General features: G+C 34.4%; 1 protein-coding gene across 1 annotated transcript in view; it reads right to left on the bottom strand.

Annotated features, from left to right (window-relative positions):
* Positions 1-1,393: 1,393 nt before the first annotated feature.
* Positions 1,394-17,774, bottom strand: part of ERICH3 (glutamate rich 3) — a 100,110-nt gene continuing 83,729 nt past the window's right edge. Inside the window, exons 13-14 of the mRNA XM_049772541.1 lie at positions 7,437-7,562; positions 1,394-3,745 (exon numbers count right to left, since the gene is read on the bottom strand). Of these exons, the coding sequence (XP_049628498.1) occupies positions 1,443-3,745; positions 7,437-7,562 (2,429 nt within the window). The 3' untranslated portion in view covers positions 1,394-1,442. The remainder of the gene's footprint in view (positions 3,746-7,436; positions 7,563-17,774) is intronic.

Here is a 17,774-nt window from a genome sequence, read left to right on the forward strand (position 1 = left end):
GGAATATTAGTATATGAATTAAAATGTCAGGAAAATAAAAATCTTCAGGAGGTACACTGATATGCAGCTGTTCCTTATTGTATTGGAGGGGTAATTTAGAAAGTGACTGTGAATGTTGATTTACAGTGTATTGTTAGGTCACTGGTTTGAAATAACAGCACTCAAGAAGGTGAGCAGCACACTAATTTAATCCTAGTTTATTTCCCATTGAATGACTCAACCCAAGAGTCTAGAATGTTGGCATCTGGGCCAATGTGAAGTGCTTACCTGCTATAATTAGTGTTACTCATTTCACTGAACTAAATTATTTACTGCTTTGATTTAAATTTGAGTGAACTAGAAATAAGGCCCCAGGGATAAAAGGCCAGCCACTAGCATGTACTTAAGAAAATAAAAGCACATATGTGCACCTGTGACCACACACACACACACACACACACACACACACACACACACACACAGTTAAAGCCTTGCCACATATTTTAAACAAAATTTTCACTGAGAATAATGATTGTGAATAAAAAAAAAAACTTAAACAACTTCTATCATCAGAGTGGCTTGGATCTTTCAGGGATTGTTTGGTAATAGTTGAAGACTTGAAATTTGTTGAACACATTACAGTTTTCCAGTTGTCCCTTAGAATCTTGCATATCTATTCCTTACTTTCATGAGGCTCACTGAACTACTGACCAACACTGGTTAATGGGAAACCAGCTCACAGAAAAACAAAGAAGAAAAGAAGGAAAATCTGGTCTTGGCAAGATGTTTGAATAGACCTCTCTCTAGTCTCTGATTTTCCAAATTTCATTAAAATTTCCTGAAAAACAAAAAGGAGAGTAAAATTACAAACATAATTATTCAGGACATAAAAACTGGACATGACAGAAATAGCAGGCGTAAAGGAAATGTCAAAGTGCTGATATTTTATTGTGGTATCTTCTGTATTTTATATACACAAATATATTTTACTTATACTTATAATGTATGAGTATATTGTGTATATAGATTATACATGGCAACTATGTAGAAATAAAGACATTGAAATAAAGAAATAAAGACATATCCCTTTTGAACAGTAAATGCATAGGGAGTCTTCATTTCTGTGTTTTTCATCTTTGTGCTCCTGGTAGAGAGAGAGGGGGCACTGATTGTTTCAGAGAACTGGCCTTGCAGAGACTATAACTGAGTTGTAGAGATGGAGTTCCTAAGTGGCCCCGACTCCAATTTACATGGATGAATTCAGTGCTACCAGTATAGAAACAAAGTGTGTGTGTGTGTGCGTGCATGTGTTTGTGTGTGTGTGTGTGTGTGTGTGTGTGTGTGTGTGTGTGTACATAGGAACTGATAGAGATGAGCCAGGCCAAAGAGCAAGAACCACTAGGTGGGTATCTGCTTAATGGACAAACAGATCAGGCTTAAACTCACCATCGGCTGCTAAAAACTCAAGTCATGGTGTTGTCGAGAGAAACTTCTGTGGTATCACTTTCTTTATGATGCGTATACTCTGTCTTCTCTGGGAATCCAGCGAAGTTGGATTTTGTAAGAGTCTCCTCATCTTGTAGACTCTTACTGAGATCTGACTCTCTCTCTTCAGATAGTCCTAACCTAAATTCAATAGCTGCTCCTAAACCTTCCTGCCCATCAGGGCAAACTGGCCCAGACTCTCTTTCTGCTGATGCTGCACCTTGACTGAATTCCAATTCTTGTCCCTTTGAATCTTGTGTTAACGGTGGGAAATTTCTTTCCACATTTGAAGATTCTTCTAGAGTCCCTACCCCACCATCGAGAGCCCACGTCACTGGCACCTTCTCCACCAATGAAGCCACTTCCCCACTCAGGGATATTTCTTCCTCTGCAACTTTCTCTGCAGCTGCTATATTACCTACTGTATCCCAAGTTTCTTCTTCAGCAACATCTGAAAAGGAGACTTTGTTTGCTTCTGTTTTATTCTCAGCTGACTTTGAATCTGCCGATACCTCCCTCTTTTCTATGGCCGTTTCAGTCAATGCCTCTCCTTTTCCTCCTTGATCTTCCTCAGTCACAACCACTCCTTCTATGAAGTTTCCATCTTTGTCCACATTTTCTTTCTTCACCTCTGCTGCCTCCAATCTGCCCATTTCATCTGCCCCCTCCTCCTGGGTTTCATCTACCACTTCTGCACTTGACTTTATTACCATCATGGAATATTCCTCAGGCACATCTTCTAGGGTTGTTGTCATGACTTCTACTAATTGTGTCCCCAGTAAATCCCCTTCTATGTCTCTCCCAGAAAAGCCATCTTGACCGGGAGCTGTGAACTCCTGTCCCTCATCTGTGGCAGTGACAGTTCCCTCAGGTGTTTTTATCTTTTCTGCTGGCTCACTTTCAGGAGCATCTGACACACCTTCTCCCTCCAAACCTAGACCCTCTTCTTGCTTTGGAGGAGACACATTCACCCCAAGAAACACATCTGCCCTGTCTTGGTACTCTGTGTCATTGTTTTCTATTAGTCCTTCTCCTTCTTCTCCCCTGAGAGCTGTTGCATTTTCCAGTGATATTTCAAACCCAGGATCAGCTTCTAACATTTTCACCTCTCCCTCATTCAGTGAGTTTTCTACACCTTCAGTCGATTGTAACTGCTCTATTGGTGCCTCAGATTCTATTTTACTGGAGGAGACTTGTGTTTCTTCCTCCAGTCTTCCTTCCTTCATTGTTCTCTCCTCTTCCCCTTTAAACTTTTGCTCTTCTCCTACAGTGTCCTCATCTTCATGCCCACTTGCCCTTGTCACCTCTTCTCTCTCAGATTCAGTTTCCCCTGCAGGTGTGTCTGGCCTCTCAATTTTCGCCCTATCTCTTCCTACATCTAATTCCTCAGGTAACATTTCTTTCCTATCATCTTCCCTGTAAGTCTCTGCCTCCTTCTCAGCTTCCTCCTGTGCCACCTCTTCCTTATAAAGCTCTTCATTGCTTTCTTCCAAACTCCCCATAGAAGTTTCTTGTTTATTTTCAGAAGATGAAGTACTCAAAAGTGTTTCCCTTCCAGTAACTTCCTTCTCTTGAGCTGATTCCTCTCCACTCTCCAGTTTTGCCTCTTCTGAAGCAACCCCTGTCCAGGACACAGTGTCTCCCTTGGCTTCCTTCTCCTCTCGATCTGTGATTGATTCCTCTACACTATATACCTCATCTGGTTTTTCAGGCTCACTCAGAGCCTTCCCTTTGTCAGCGTCTCTCATCTCCATGACTTCTACCTCTTGTGATGCCCTTTCCTTCTCAAAAGTCTCTGAGCTCTGAACTGCCACCTTGTTTGCCAAAACTGGCTTTTCTGAACCCTGTTCCTCTTCAGATATCACTGCCTCTGTCTCCACCACTGCTTGCATCAAGTCCAATTGTTCAGGAACCTCATCTTCTTTTAAACCTCCAGAGTCTTTCTCCTTTGGGCTTAGTACATCTTTATATAGATCTCTCGCCCCTCCTGTTTCTGCCTTAGAAGCTAAGACATGAAGAATCTCTCCTTCCTCTTCTGCTAAGGCTGAATTCTCTAGGCTTGGCTTCCATTCTCCCAATGGAGTTTCATTAACTTCTGTTTTTTCCCACTGTGCTGTATTTGCTTTTTCCTCTATTATGTCAGCAGCCATGTGCTGGGTGACTTCATTTTCCTGCACTGCTTCTTTCTTCTCTAGTATACAGATTTCTGATGCAACCTGCTTTGATTCCTTGTTTGAACAGAGTGCTGCCCTTTCTTCCACCACTAAATTCCTATTTGGTGCTATAAAAATAATGTTAGAAAACAAGGTTACTTTAATCCAAATAGGCAAAGAAAAAGATATGATGCATATTATTGTATAATGTTTATATATGAGAGATATTTATGTATATCAAGGGGCATTATAAATGAAAATTTTCCATGATTTTATAACGTCTTAAACTAGATTAAGCACTATGATTTAATACAGGCTTTTAATGATGAAAAATATATCAAATTAAACAAATTCAAGCAGTAAAAATGTTGAAAACAATGTAAAATGAACTGCATATCTTAAAATAATAAAATTAATTTTACAAATATAAAGAAGCACACATGAACATGTTCCTACTTTTATTTGAAATAAAAGAATGCAGAAAAACTATGCAGTTAGAAAATCAGTATGGCTGTATACAAGTATTCTATGCTCCCTATAACACTATAATATATCTGTCCTTAGCCATTTTCTTGTCCTCAAATATGATTTAGCATCATATTTGTGATAACACTGTGAACTAACGATTATCTCATACGCTGTTTCCTGCATTTTAAAGCTTGTATACCTAAATTTTGTTTTGATATAACTTTGTAGCTCAAGGTAAGACTATTTGTTAAAGATACTATTTTGTATTAAAAAACAAGATAGCTTTCACTTCTGCATTCAGAACTGATCTACCTTTGGCAAAGTGGGATCACAGAATTAGAAACAACTTAGTCTGGGAAAATTTTTAACATAAAATAATTCTGAGGAAAATATTGCTATACTAATTATCACACTTATATAAATATAAGCTCAACATATTAATTATTTATATTATGTATTTATATTTTGTTGATATGTACTTATCAGTTAACAATTGCATGTATCTCTGTCCACATCATTCATGAGAATAAAGATGTTTCATGTCACCTATTTAAAGTACTTTATATTTTCTAACTATAGAATAATACTTTTGGAAACCGGAATTTCAAAAATGGTCATCTTGGGCCAGAGATGGAACAGCAATGGGATGTTTGCCTTGCATGTGGCCGACTTGGGAGGAATCTGGTAAGATTCCTGGCATCCCATATGGTCCCTCAGCTTGCCAGGGGTGATTTCTGAGTGCAGAAGCCAGGAGTTGTCTATGAACACCACTGGTGTGGCCCAACAACCAATCAATCAATCAATCAATCAGTAAAGATTTAAAAAAAAAGATTGTCAAAGAATTTTATCAATGATTTTTTAATAAAATATATTGAACTAAGTAGTATATAATAACCTATTTTACCAGTCATTCAACAAATTATGTTAACGTATAAAGTGGGCAAATATATCAATTTTACTTTTTTGGCTGCTTTAGTTTAGTCATATCACTCTGTCTCATCATCACCAGAAATCTACCAAATGCCTCAAGCACTGATCTTATCACTTCTTTTCTATTCTGATTATCTACTAGGACTGTGTCATCACTCTTTTTCTTCCCATAACACAATACATGAATATTCTTTGGTCTTTTGCTAAATACTACAATTCACACACACAATCATACACACACAAAGACACACCATTTTGAAGGTTAGAATAACATTCATTTCTCTTAAAAATGCTTTTAATGGGCAAGTTTTGGTTTTTCTTTTGCAGCACCAAAATAAGAATTTCAGATTTATTAATGCTAATAGGGTGACCTTCATTGGCTGTCCTCAGCACTTCTTTCTTACATTGTACCTAGAAATTCTCAGATACAACAGTAGTATTGAATGTCTACTCATAATATGTAGCCAATTAACCTGAAAGAATATGAACTTATTTATTTCACTGTATACTATTACTCAATTTAAGCTAAATTAAGTTGAAGCAATGAAAAATAATATGCCAAGTCTGTAATTGTGTCTCTGTTGCAAGTCAAATTCCTCTGTGAAAAGCATATTAAAAAGTCAGTTATATAAAAACATAGTTCCTTTTTTTGCTAAGATGACCTCTAAATTATGATTCAATTAAAGAAAAATCAGAAAAATAGGGGAATAAAATTTCCTAGGCATCCTGGAATAATATACATAACCAAACTTCAGAAGAAATAGAGCTAATAACATCCATCTGAGCTGTTATTGAAACACATACATACTATACCAGTCAGACATAACATCCTGAAGCAAGGGAGAAAGTAATTAAAAATTTTACAGAACATCATTAGTAAAAAAAAAAATAAGACTTTAAAAGTATGGTAATCTCACGCACTCTTAAAAAATGATAGGACAGCTAGCAGGATTTATAAACAGGTTATATGATTTAGTAGAATGAGTGTATATCTGGGAATAAGAAAGACCCTGTGAGAATAGGCCAACTCTGCCACTTTCTAGATATATGAGCTTGGGAAATAACACTTCTCTAATCTTTCATTCTCTTATCTGAAAAAAAGAAACATCAGTTCTTGACTCACAGTATCCTGTGATAATAAACCATCAAATGCTCAACAATGCCTGGCTCACACAGAGCCTAATAAATCTTCCTTCCATGCTTTTCTTTTTCCTGATTACAACATATTATTCTTGCTTGAAGCAAATTTGATAACAACTACACATATATTGCAGGTGGTTAGGAGTGGAGCACTAGAATTCTACTAGCTGAGTGCCTACAATAAAAGATATCGGTTCCCAAGCTCAGGGGTCCTTCTCCCATACTACAACAACTTTGGTTATCACATAGCTCTCTCTTCAAAGTCTAGGTGGTGATGGGGCTCATGGAGTCTGCACAGTTACAGATACTCTGACTATAGAATATCATTTTATCTCACCCAGAAAGCGTGTGCCTCCTGCTCGAATTGATGAAACTGTAACTGGCTAACTTGCTTATTTGAAAAGGGAAAAATTTTTCAAATACTTTTTGGTGTTTAATGACTATCATTAAAAATAGGTGGGGGGAAAGTGACCACGTGTTGTATAAAATGGCCCACTCTTTAAAAAACAAACTCAAAGCAGACCATTTTAAGTCATTCACTAAATATGAGCAAACCTTATTTCAAAGACCCAGGTAGTTTGACCAGATAATATGCATCAAGGCCCATGAGTGACTCTAATTGGCATCCTTGCAGCTGGAACACTTATCACCAAAAGTCATTCAGGCATATGCTGATGGAAATAAATTTCCCCTAATTAAAAAATAATATGACGTTCAAAAAATTACTGTGAAGTGAGTCATTGTTCTTCATCAGTTCAATCGGTCAATTAGGCAAATCTTCCTTCTTATTCAACTATTGGGAGGCAATCTATGAAATAAGACTAATTTGAAAATTCCTATCATTATTTTGTTTTAATCTGAAGTCATCTTATTGCATCCTATGTGCTGATATATTCAAAAAGGAATAATGTTACTCATATGTATCATAACACTTTTTTGTTGTTTTGGGACCAAATGTGATGATGTTCTGAGCTTACTTTTTCCTCTGCACACAAGGATCTCTTCTGGTAGGGGTTGGAGACCATCTGGGACATTAGTGATAGAACTTTGTTGGCTGGATGCAAGACAAATGACCTCTCTATTTTAACCATTCACTCCTGCCCCATATAATTTCACTTTAACACTCTTTCCAAGATCTTTCAACCACCTCCAGACATCAGTTGTTAATCAAAAGGAAAATAAAAGTGGATAAGTGATGGAAAGTAGGATAAGATCAATGATGGCAACTGTTTTTTGTAGAGAAATGCTGAAGATATTTTCCAGGGAATAAAATGCCCTTACCTGAACCTGTGTCATTCTCTGGCTTCATTGAGTTATTCTTTTCGACATCTGTGCTGCCAACATCATACTCAGCATCATAGTAGCTATGGCAGTCAGATTCCAAGGTTTCAGATATTATCTGTTCAACTGATTGGAGATTATATAAAATATCAAGAGGAAACAAAAACAGGCCATGGGAACATTGCTGAGCTCTTTTGTATAATTTCATCAAGCGGTGTTGATTTAAAAGCAGCACATTAAAATATGACCTTGTCTTTAAAGACTACAATATTAAACAGTTTCCAAGCTATGATTTAAAAAAGGAAAACACAAACGTTTATAAAGTAAAGAAATTCATGCAAAGAAATTCTTTCATTTAGAAAAGGACAAGTCAGAGCAGTGACAAGTTTGCCAAATGCACATGCAAGCAATGTAATGATTGAAAGAGCAGGTTACTTGCCTTTCCCTCTCTTGAATCACATGTTATGGCTTTTTATGACACTAATCGTCTCTGATCTTTCAAATCATTAGAGCTATCAGAGCTAACTACACTATGATCATTTAATCCATTAGCAGATTTTAGTGATTTGACCCCATATTCTGTGTGTGTACAGACAAAAAAAAATGCTACTGCATGATTCCTAAAACATGTGACAGTAAAAATTTTTGAAGAAATTTCTCTTTATCTGAATCTATTTTGCACATATATCTGAATAACAAAGAACTAAGTTAAATTATGTATTCCTCACTAATTATTTCAACTAGATCTTTGACCAAATCTAAGCTTTAGTGTAACATCTGTCAAAAAGAAACTATTTGGGGCCAAAGCAACAGCTCGGCAGCTAAGCAGCTTTCTTTGAATACTGCAACTAGAGTTCAATCCCTGTTACTACATTTGTCCTCTAAATTCACCAGGAATGGTCCCTGAGGTAGAGTCAAAAGTCCTTAGTACAACTGGGTATGCCCTCCACAACTTCTCCTCACTGCCCCCCCCTCCCCCGCCTCGAGAGAATTTTTTTCTTTTGGGAGAAGATTAAAAAATAGAATAGTTACCTACTTATAGATCCTTTGTATTTAAAACTAGTATAGCATGAGATGGAGGGGCATTGAGATAATGGTTGGATAAAGCAGACGCTCCTGGTAAAAGATATGGTGCTGTAATATTTTATGCATGAAACCCTACAGGATATTCTGGTGGAAGGTATGGTGTTGGGATATTGAATGCATTAAATCGTGTCCTTAACAATATTGGAAATACAGTGCCTACATTTTAAAAAGTAAAAAATAAAATTTCTGTTTTATGTGGCTTTTTGGGGAAATGAAATGACATATTAATTTTAAGAGTACATAGAAAACTAAAGAAGCACAACACAGTTTAAATATTTTCTTTTTAAGCATAGTGACCATCCATTTTTTCTCATTTAATCAATATGCCAAATAAAATGATTTTGCATGGGGCCAGAGCAATAACACAGTGGTAGGGCATTTGCCTTGCACATAGTTGACCCAGAATAAACCTGGGTTCGATCCCCAGAGTCCCATATGGTTCCCCAAGTCAGGAGCGATTTCTGAACGCATAGCCAGGAGTAACCACTGAACATCACCGGGTGTGGCCCAAAAGCCAAAAAAAAGAAAAAATAAAAAAGATTTTTCTATAGTATATTTTAAAAATATACATATAAACTTGTGATAATTAAATTATAACTTATCAAACCAACCTTTATTTTAGGAACTTAATAAACTCAGTACATATAAATTAAATATCCTTTTATACACTAAAATAACATTAACACTGCATAACGAGAGAATTTAAAATAAGCAGTAGTTAGAATTTCACATGTAAATATTCTTGGCTGACTGAGCAGTAGAAATACCAAGGATTATAGGACGGGGGATGGCAGGCAGTCTAATTTTCTAGCAGTACATGAATTTTTATTTCCTTAGAACTAATGAGAGATCCCATGAAAACTGCCAGGAATTGTGATCCCTGAGCAGAGAATCGGGAGTAAACACTTAGCACTGCCCTGTGAGGTCCCAAAGTTAAAAAAAAAAAATCTTTTTTTAAAAAAGAACCAATAACAAAACTAAGTAGTCTATGTTATAAAGCACTATTATTTACAACAAAATAATAAATATTAAGATACACAATTAACAGCTATTGAACCAAAGATTCTTCTAGGAAGCTAAAGAGCACTAGAGAGCCAAAATTTAAACTACAACTCAGTCACTGTCTCTGCACCTGACAACTCTACTCACTCTGTTCTCAAAGAGATGTAAAATAACCAGTGAAATACTATGATTACATCAGCCTTGCAGCTGAAAATTGCTAATCTCAAGAGGAAGATGGGATAAATCCCTGCTGTACTGAAGCCATGCCTGTTGCATTCATCACCCAATATCACCACTTCAAAAGCCCCAACTTCACCACTCTTCTACAGCACTCTGTAGAGACACTAATCTGACCAAAACTCCAGGTATGTCAGTATTTGGGCCAATATCACCAGGATAATTTTGGAGTGAATGCCTGCTTTCTATATACTATATATATATTTGCCTTATATATACATATATAGTACTATTGCTAATACTTTAGGGCATGTTTGTATTAGCTAAGACTTCTGGAAATATATAACTATATCTATATATATAATATATATATAAATAAAATATAATTTATATAAAAATTTATATAAATATATATATTTCCAGAAGCCTTAGCTAACACAAACATGCCCTAAAGTATTAGCAATTGTGCTTGGAATTGGAATTCCTGGACTGTGTGGCCATATTCACAGCCATGTGACAACTCCATTTTTGTTTAATACTGTCATCCCCAGTAGAACACAATTTAGAAGCCAATGTTTCTCTGAAACTACCTGATGCTCAGAAACAAATGAAGTAACAGAATGGCAACTAGCATAGTAACAAGAACTTACTAAACCTCTGGGTTAATGACTTCATTGGAGATATAAAAATTTCTCCAAATTTGCTGGATAATGTACTCTAATTTTTTCCTTCTTTTTTATTTCTTTTTTTTTTAAATCTCTCTCCCATTTACCTGGAAACAAATGTATTATGATCAACTATGACAACTATATTATACGTTCTCTTTAAATAAGGTAAATTAAATTGAAAAAAATTACAATTCACTCTGAATTGACAGTGAAGTGTGTAGTCCCTCTGCCTAGTACTGTACTCACCACTTACCCACACATGCTGGCTTGCCCCTGGAGGGTTAGGCTTTGGAAGTAGATGAGAGCCTTACAGTTAGGTATTGCCTGACTCAGATGCAGTAAGAATAGGACCCTGGTTAGAGCATCAAGGAGTTACTAAGTGTGAACCAAAGATAAAGAGACCTTACTTGGTCATTTTTTTCCCTCAGATGTTCTTCTGAAAAGGAAACTTAAAAGCAAGAGCATGGACAGTGTCTAACCTTGACCATTTCCACCCATAGTATGAATGACTGTACATGCTGAGACTCTGGCACCTGATCTGTCATATATCACTTTGTTTCCTCAGTTTTTTAGCCCTTCATCCCTCAAGGCTCCTCTCCTTTGCTTCTCTATAAAGGTGACCATTAAAAGCAAAGGTAATTGTCAGTTCTCGCATTTTAGTAGCAAAGTGGATGGGACTCGGACAGGAAGAGAACTTTTCCCTCCCAAATTATAGAGAATATTTGAAGATGTTTATACCAAAATATTCTTAAACCAGAAATATTAGATTTTATCATGAGATGACATTTTAAAATAACATATACTTGTTATCTCCTGTAAATAACAAGAAAATAGTTCTATCAAAATCTTTAAAAGATTTTTAAAAGACTATACAAAACAAAAATATTTCTTTAGCTTCACTACTCAGAGATAACTATAAATTAAAATTCTGGTAAATTTCTAAGAATTTATTATTACTTTACTATTAGATTGATATCTTTTTGCATCTCATCTTTTTTATTTGGGAGTTTATTGTGTATATGACTAAATATACTATTAAATAAAAATATTCATTAACTACATAGAATGTTCTGTTTATGTTTTACTAAAATTGATTGAGCAATCACCTGGCATTTGTGAGGCATTTAAATTTTTATGTATGTGTATGATTATAATGTCATTTTAAGTACCCTATATGTTCATTTTTGTTCTTAATTTAGATTAGTCCCTTAAGATAAATCCTGCAATAGGAATTTCTAGATTAAAGAGCACAATTTCAGCTAAAAAAAAAAGGTAGTACAGGGGAGGTGAAGGCAATTTCCTTATATCCCAATATAATTTGAATCACTGGTTCCTTATATAGTCTCTCTTAAGTCTCCAGATCATGCTTGAGTAGATTCAGGAATGGTCCCTGAAAAGTGCTAGTGTGATCACACAACACAGTATACAAATATCATGATTTTCTTTATTTGTTTTTCTTTTGTGTCATTCCTGGCTTTGTGCTAAGGGATCACTTCTGATGGAATTCAGGGACTATATATGTATATATATATATATATATATATATATTGCCAGGAATTAAATTTATATCAGTCTTATTCAAGGCAACCACCTTAATAACGTCCTTAGACCATTGCATAAATTTTAGAAGGTGTTTCCATACACACTCTTCAAAAAAGGTAACAGATTCAAAATATCCCCTATGATGATAAGATCCTCTATATTCCTGATGATGCAAATACAATTCCACCAATTGTCTATGTAGCTAATAATCTAATAATTAAAAAGGGGTGCAAGAATATAGTTTTAAATCTTTTTGCTGATAATATTGAAAACTTTCTAAATTATTTCTCTCATTTGTAGTTATTTTGAAACTAAAGATATTGCTCTTACCTCAAAACAAGCTAAGGTTTCTGAGAAATTCAATATCAGAACAGTTTCAACAGAAATTTTCATTTGAGTTTTAAGAATATAAGGACATAGAAGCAGAAAAAATATTAATATAAGTTTATCCCAACTTTCTTATCATCTTGAAAACTATCCCTGTGCTTTGATCATTTTTTCTGTATCTAGTTATCTTCACAGCCAGTCTCATGAGAAAATTCATGGCTAACATCATCTACCTACACAGCAGAGATGTTCCTGTGACTTCAAAATATAAAACACACAAAAATATATATAGCATATAGAAAAACAAAAGTAATTGCAAATTCAAGACTCAAGCTATTCCCAAATAAGTTAGCCCAAAGCTGAAAGTCTGTCCTCCAGACATAATAAAATCCTACCATGTGCCTTCAAGTTTCTTCTCTGGCTTTTTCCCATTTCTCAGGCTGATACAGTTTGCTGCTCTCACACTGGTCTCCCTTCCCAATCCTCACTCAGCAGCTATATCCTAAATTTGAGTCTTTTCATTTGCTGTTTCATCTGTTCCATATTCTTTCTTCCAGAGGTCTGGGGTTACTTCTGCACTTTACTCACTTCACTTCTTCACTCACTTCGCTGCTTAAACTGCCCTTCATCAGAGAGGCCATCCTTAAAATACCATCACTTTTTCAAGCCATCACTCAAGCCTTTTAGCTATATTTGTCTTTCTTCTAGCACCAAGCCCAGAGATTCCAGTGTGTATTTATTTTTCATGTGAGGTGTATCTTTCCTTAGAAGATACATGCTCCATGGACAAAGATTTTATTTTGTCCCCATCCTGGGCAGTGTGTAGCATAAAGCAGATGCCCAGGAAGTTTTTATTGATGGGAAGTCTACTGAAATAAACAACTACTTGTTCTGAGATTGTTTTTGGCCTACATCATAATTTTTATGCTTGTCAGGGTCATTTCATCCTGCCTACATGATAAAAATCTCTCTCTTTTTTTTTTTTTTTTTTGGTTTTTGGGCCACACCCAAATGCTCAGGGGTTACTCCTGGCTGTCTGCTCAGAAATAGCTCCTGGCAGGCATGGAGGACCATATGGGACACCGGGATTCGAACCAACCACCTTTGGTCCTGGATCGGCTGCTTGCAAGGCAAACGCCGCTGTACTATCTCTCCGGGCCCAAAAATCTCTTTTGCTTTTGCCTTAACATTTTTTTAGTTTATATTACTTACCCATGGCTCTATGACATCTACAGATTCTTATAAAAAAAAGTATAAAATGCCTAATACTATTTTTTTTTTTTTTTTGCTTTTGTGTCACACCTGGCAGCGCTCAGGGGCTACTCCTGGCTCTATGCTCAGAAATCGCCCCTGGCAGGCTCAGGGGACCATAAGGTATGCTGGGATTCGAACCACCATTCTTCTGCATGCAAGACAGCCTTATCGCTGTGCTATCTCTCCAGCCCTGCCTAATACTATTCTTTTATGTATTCATACTATAATACTTTATTAATTTAAGATTAGTAATATATAACTTGTATTAAGGCAAAAAAAATGAATGTACCAAAGTGTAATGTTTATGAATTTTAATATTGAAAAGATTGTTTTTCAGTGTACTAAGGCAACTTAAAAAATAACAAATAATAAACACATTAAGGTTACATGCTACCCTATAATGACAAATCAGATTCCAGGGACATTATCTTATTTTAGTTAGCAATTAAAATATTTTACATTATCTAATTTATTATAAAAATATAAATTCTAAATTAACTCACCTTGTTTTTGGTGGCTTTTAAAGCTCAGATAAATGAGTAAAATATAAAAAAATAAAAAAATATCATTTTATGGTGTCAACTTGGAAGGTTGAATGTAGTATTTACTAACTTATCTCTAACTATGATATTAAAACAAGTCTGATAAAGCTCTATTATCTTGGGCACTACAAAATATCATTAATAGTATTTTAAATCATAGACCTAAAAGAATCACAATTTTAATTCAAAGTATTATGAAAAATTATTAATTTGCATTGCATAGATAATTAATGCTTAATATGTCCCTTTTATTTGAACCAAATATTATAACCAGGATCTCAAGTAAAATGTAAATTTAAATTTTTATTAGCCTGATGTCATAAATCAAGTCACATTTTTAATATTCCACTTCAACCTAAATAGCCTTTCATTTTAAGTGTATAACTTTGGATCCACTGGTTTTATCATCTTTCTGAAAGATCAAAATTAAGACTTAGGAAGAAGGAGCTTAAAACACAGAGAGGAAATAGACAGATATAATCTCTTATGCTTTGGATAAATAAAATGCAATACATTGTTCAATTACATTTGAATAATTTTATCTGAAAATTTCTAAGAAATATTTATTTTTAAGGACTTTGAGAATACATGTTATTTCTTTTAATTTGCTACTTTATCTATTTAAGACTATATTACATTATCACCAATGAATATATTCTGTGTGAACATTGTGTAAATATATCTACTTATCTTGAAGTATTACTCTTTCTACACTTAACCTTTCTTCATTATTTTGGATGTTTTACATGGTCCATGGTTCTGTCTATGACTGATTTTTCAGTATAACTGTCTACCTCTTAAAATGTTTAACACAGAAAACAATTTTATGGATTATGGGAATAACTTCTTGCACAGAAGGCAGTTTGAAAAGTTAAGAAACACTAATGTAATTCTATGGAAAATACAGTAAAATATAAAAGTATAGTTATAGCATATGCCAATATGAGAAAAATTAAACATAATTTTTAAAAAGAAAAAATGTATTAGCAGAACAGTGTTAAGAGGATATTACCAAGTACTGGTATATAATATTTTATCTATTTAAAAACATGTATGTAATGAATATGTGATTACAATTATATATGCATATAAAGAAAATACATTTTTAACAATGCATGAAATATAACTTTATCCAGTTATTCTGTTTCAGAAAAATAAAAGAGTAGAAGAGGGGCAAGGAAAATAGGAATTCATTTGTGTTTGTTTCTTAAGCTTTTCAACAAATCTTTTGTTAATAAAAATAATCAAAAATATTACAATGGTAGGCCAGAAATGATGTGCAAAGGTTACGTCATTTGCTGTATATACAGCTGCAGTTGTCACAATGATTCAATCCACTGTGTCATGTAACCCTCTGTGCAGTCATGTGTGGTCCCTGAGTTTCACAGAGTATTTACTCTCTTATCTACTCCAAAAAGCTTGCAACATTTATATGTATGGTTCTTATGACCTCACCTAAAAAATAATTAAATTTTGATATTTATTAGAATATATTATAGGATACATGCCTTGCACTATGGCTGACCCTGGTTCAATCCCAAATGTCTTGTATATCTTGTGAGTAAAACTAGGAGTAATTCCTGAGTGTAAAGCCAGGAATAAAAACTCAACAACCAGAAGTGACCTCAAAAAAAATTAATTAAGGGGGAAAATCTAGGAAATGGGTAAAAGGAAACTATATAAATTTTGATTATATTGTGCTTGCTTTGGCAGCACATATACTAAAATAAATTTTGATTATGTCACAGATGGAAAAATACAGAGATAAACATATTTATAAAGTTGTCTAATGTGAAGAAGTTGAATATAACATAAAATAAAGAATAAAAATCATAAAAGACTATTTTATAGATATTTCACAAAATAATGAAAAAATATACAAAAATTTAAAAACATAAAAGACTAAACAAATGTTGTTAAATAGTAATTTTGTTTTTTCTTTTAGTTTTATTTATATTTATAGCTTCTAGATAATGGCCCCCATCTTTTTTACAAAACAATACAACATGAATCATTTTGTTCTGCCTCATATTTATATGTCTTCCTACAAACTGAGAAAAGAAAAAAAAATGGATGGTACCCACTGGCCAATTGGGATCCACTGGCCAAGTGGTCTTAGTAGCTTTGAGTGGGAATAAAAAATGGTCAGCCCTAAGTACCCAAACCAATGTCAATGGCAGTAGAATCAAGAGACACGAACTATAATAAGCTATACACAAACTGTATACATTTGTTGTTACACTAGCAGTCTAGAGGGCTTAGTGGAATTATGTAATGCATGCTTGGAATTATAGTGGAGGGAGGTCAACACAGGTGGTGGGAATGGCCTTAAGTCAATGTCACTATGTACCTGAAATAGAACTGCAAAAAACATGTAATTCACATTGGTCTCAATAATTATTTTTTTTAAAAAAATAATTTTGTGTGATAAATATTTAGCTCATTTTTAAAAATCTTCTTTTCTCAATTTCTAAATATTACTTAATAATTCCTTAATGAAAATGCATCTATTTGAGCTGAAAAATGATACATAGAGATCAAAAAGCTAGGTTAAGGGCTGGTACATTAGCCTCACATTTGCTAGGACCCAGTTTTGAATAACCTTCCAAGCACTTCTGGATGTAGCCTTGAAGGACTTCAGTGCTTCCAGCACCACTCAGGTCCCCAACACCATCAGATCTGAACAGCATTACAGGAGTAGACTCAGGCTCCAAACTGTCTGGCCCAATTGGTCAATTGCTTGGAGAGATCCTTATTTTTTCTTCCCCAAGCCCCCAAACACTAGGAGAGGAGGATTTGAAACAGAAAGAATGGAAAACAGCTTATAACCAACCATGTAAGCTAGGGTTGAATGTACCTTAATATTATAATAGTAATAATAATAATAATAATAATAATAATAATAATAGTCACGAATACCAGTTTCCCACTACATTTGACAGAAGAAAAAGTATCTATTCACTTTTTTTATGCTTCCAGATAACATTATCTTAATCTAGTGTTTCTGGTATTCCATCTATCACCTAATAAAGTACACATTAGGTGGACTTATCTTGTTTTACAAAAATATATCTACTCTCAGAAATCCATATACAAAAGTATACAAATCCATTTACAAAAGTACAAAAGATATACGAAAGTATATCTACTCTCAGAAATCCATGTAAATCATTCTAATTTTCTGAAATAAAAATAAAATAAAAAATAGCAAGGTCAATGTTACTATCACCCTTCAGTAGCTCTACCTTCTTTTATATATCAACTTGCCAATTATATGTATTCTTCTTAACTATGTATGCCAAATATAGAACTAAACCATAAAATACATATACCCAAAAATAATTATTTTATGAATGAATTCATAATAGAAAAAGAAGATAGGGAGATGCTCAAAGGGTTCCAGTGCAGTCGTACATGTGGGAGTCTGAGTTTGATCCCAGGCACTGTAGGGTCCCTTCATCACCACTGGTTTATGGGTTTCCTCACAAGGAATATTTTGATTATACTTTAATAAGAATTACAGTTTATACAAGGCAATATCTTCTTGAAAATGTTAGAGATCTTTATGTCATGATTAAAGGTAAATTTTTTTCTAAAGTGATAAACAAAATTCTCTTAAAGGAATTGGTAGGATTTTGTGGCCCATTGCTTCTGTTGATCTGCTTAACTACCTTGTAGATCTAAAAGCACTCTTTTATAATGTTCTAGTGAAGAAGAAGGGCTTTATTTCAGTAAAACCT

This window comes from Suncus etruscus, chromosome 4 (genome assembly GCF_024139225.1).
Source record: "Suncus etruscus isolate mSunEtr1 chromosome 4, mSunEtr1.pri.cur, whole genome shotgun sequence".
NCBI lineage: Eukaryota > Metazoa > Chordata > Mammalia > Eulipotyphla > Soricidae > Suncus > Suncus etruscus.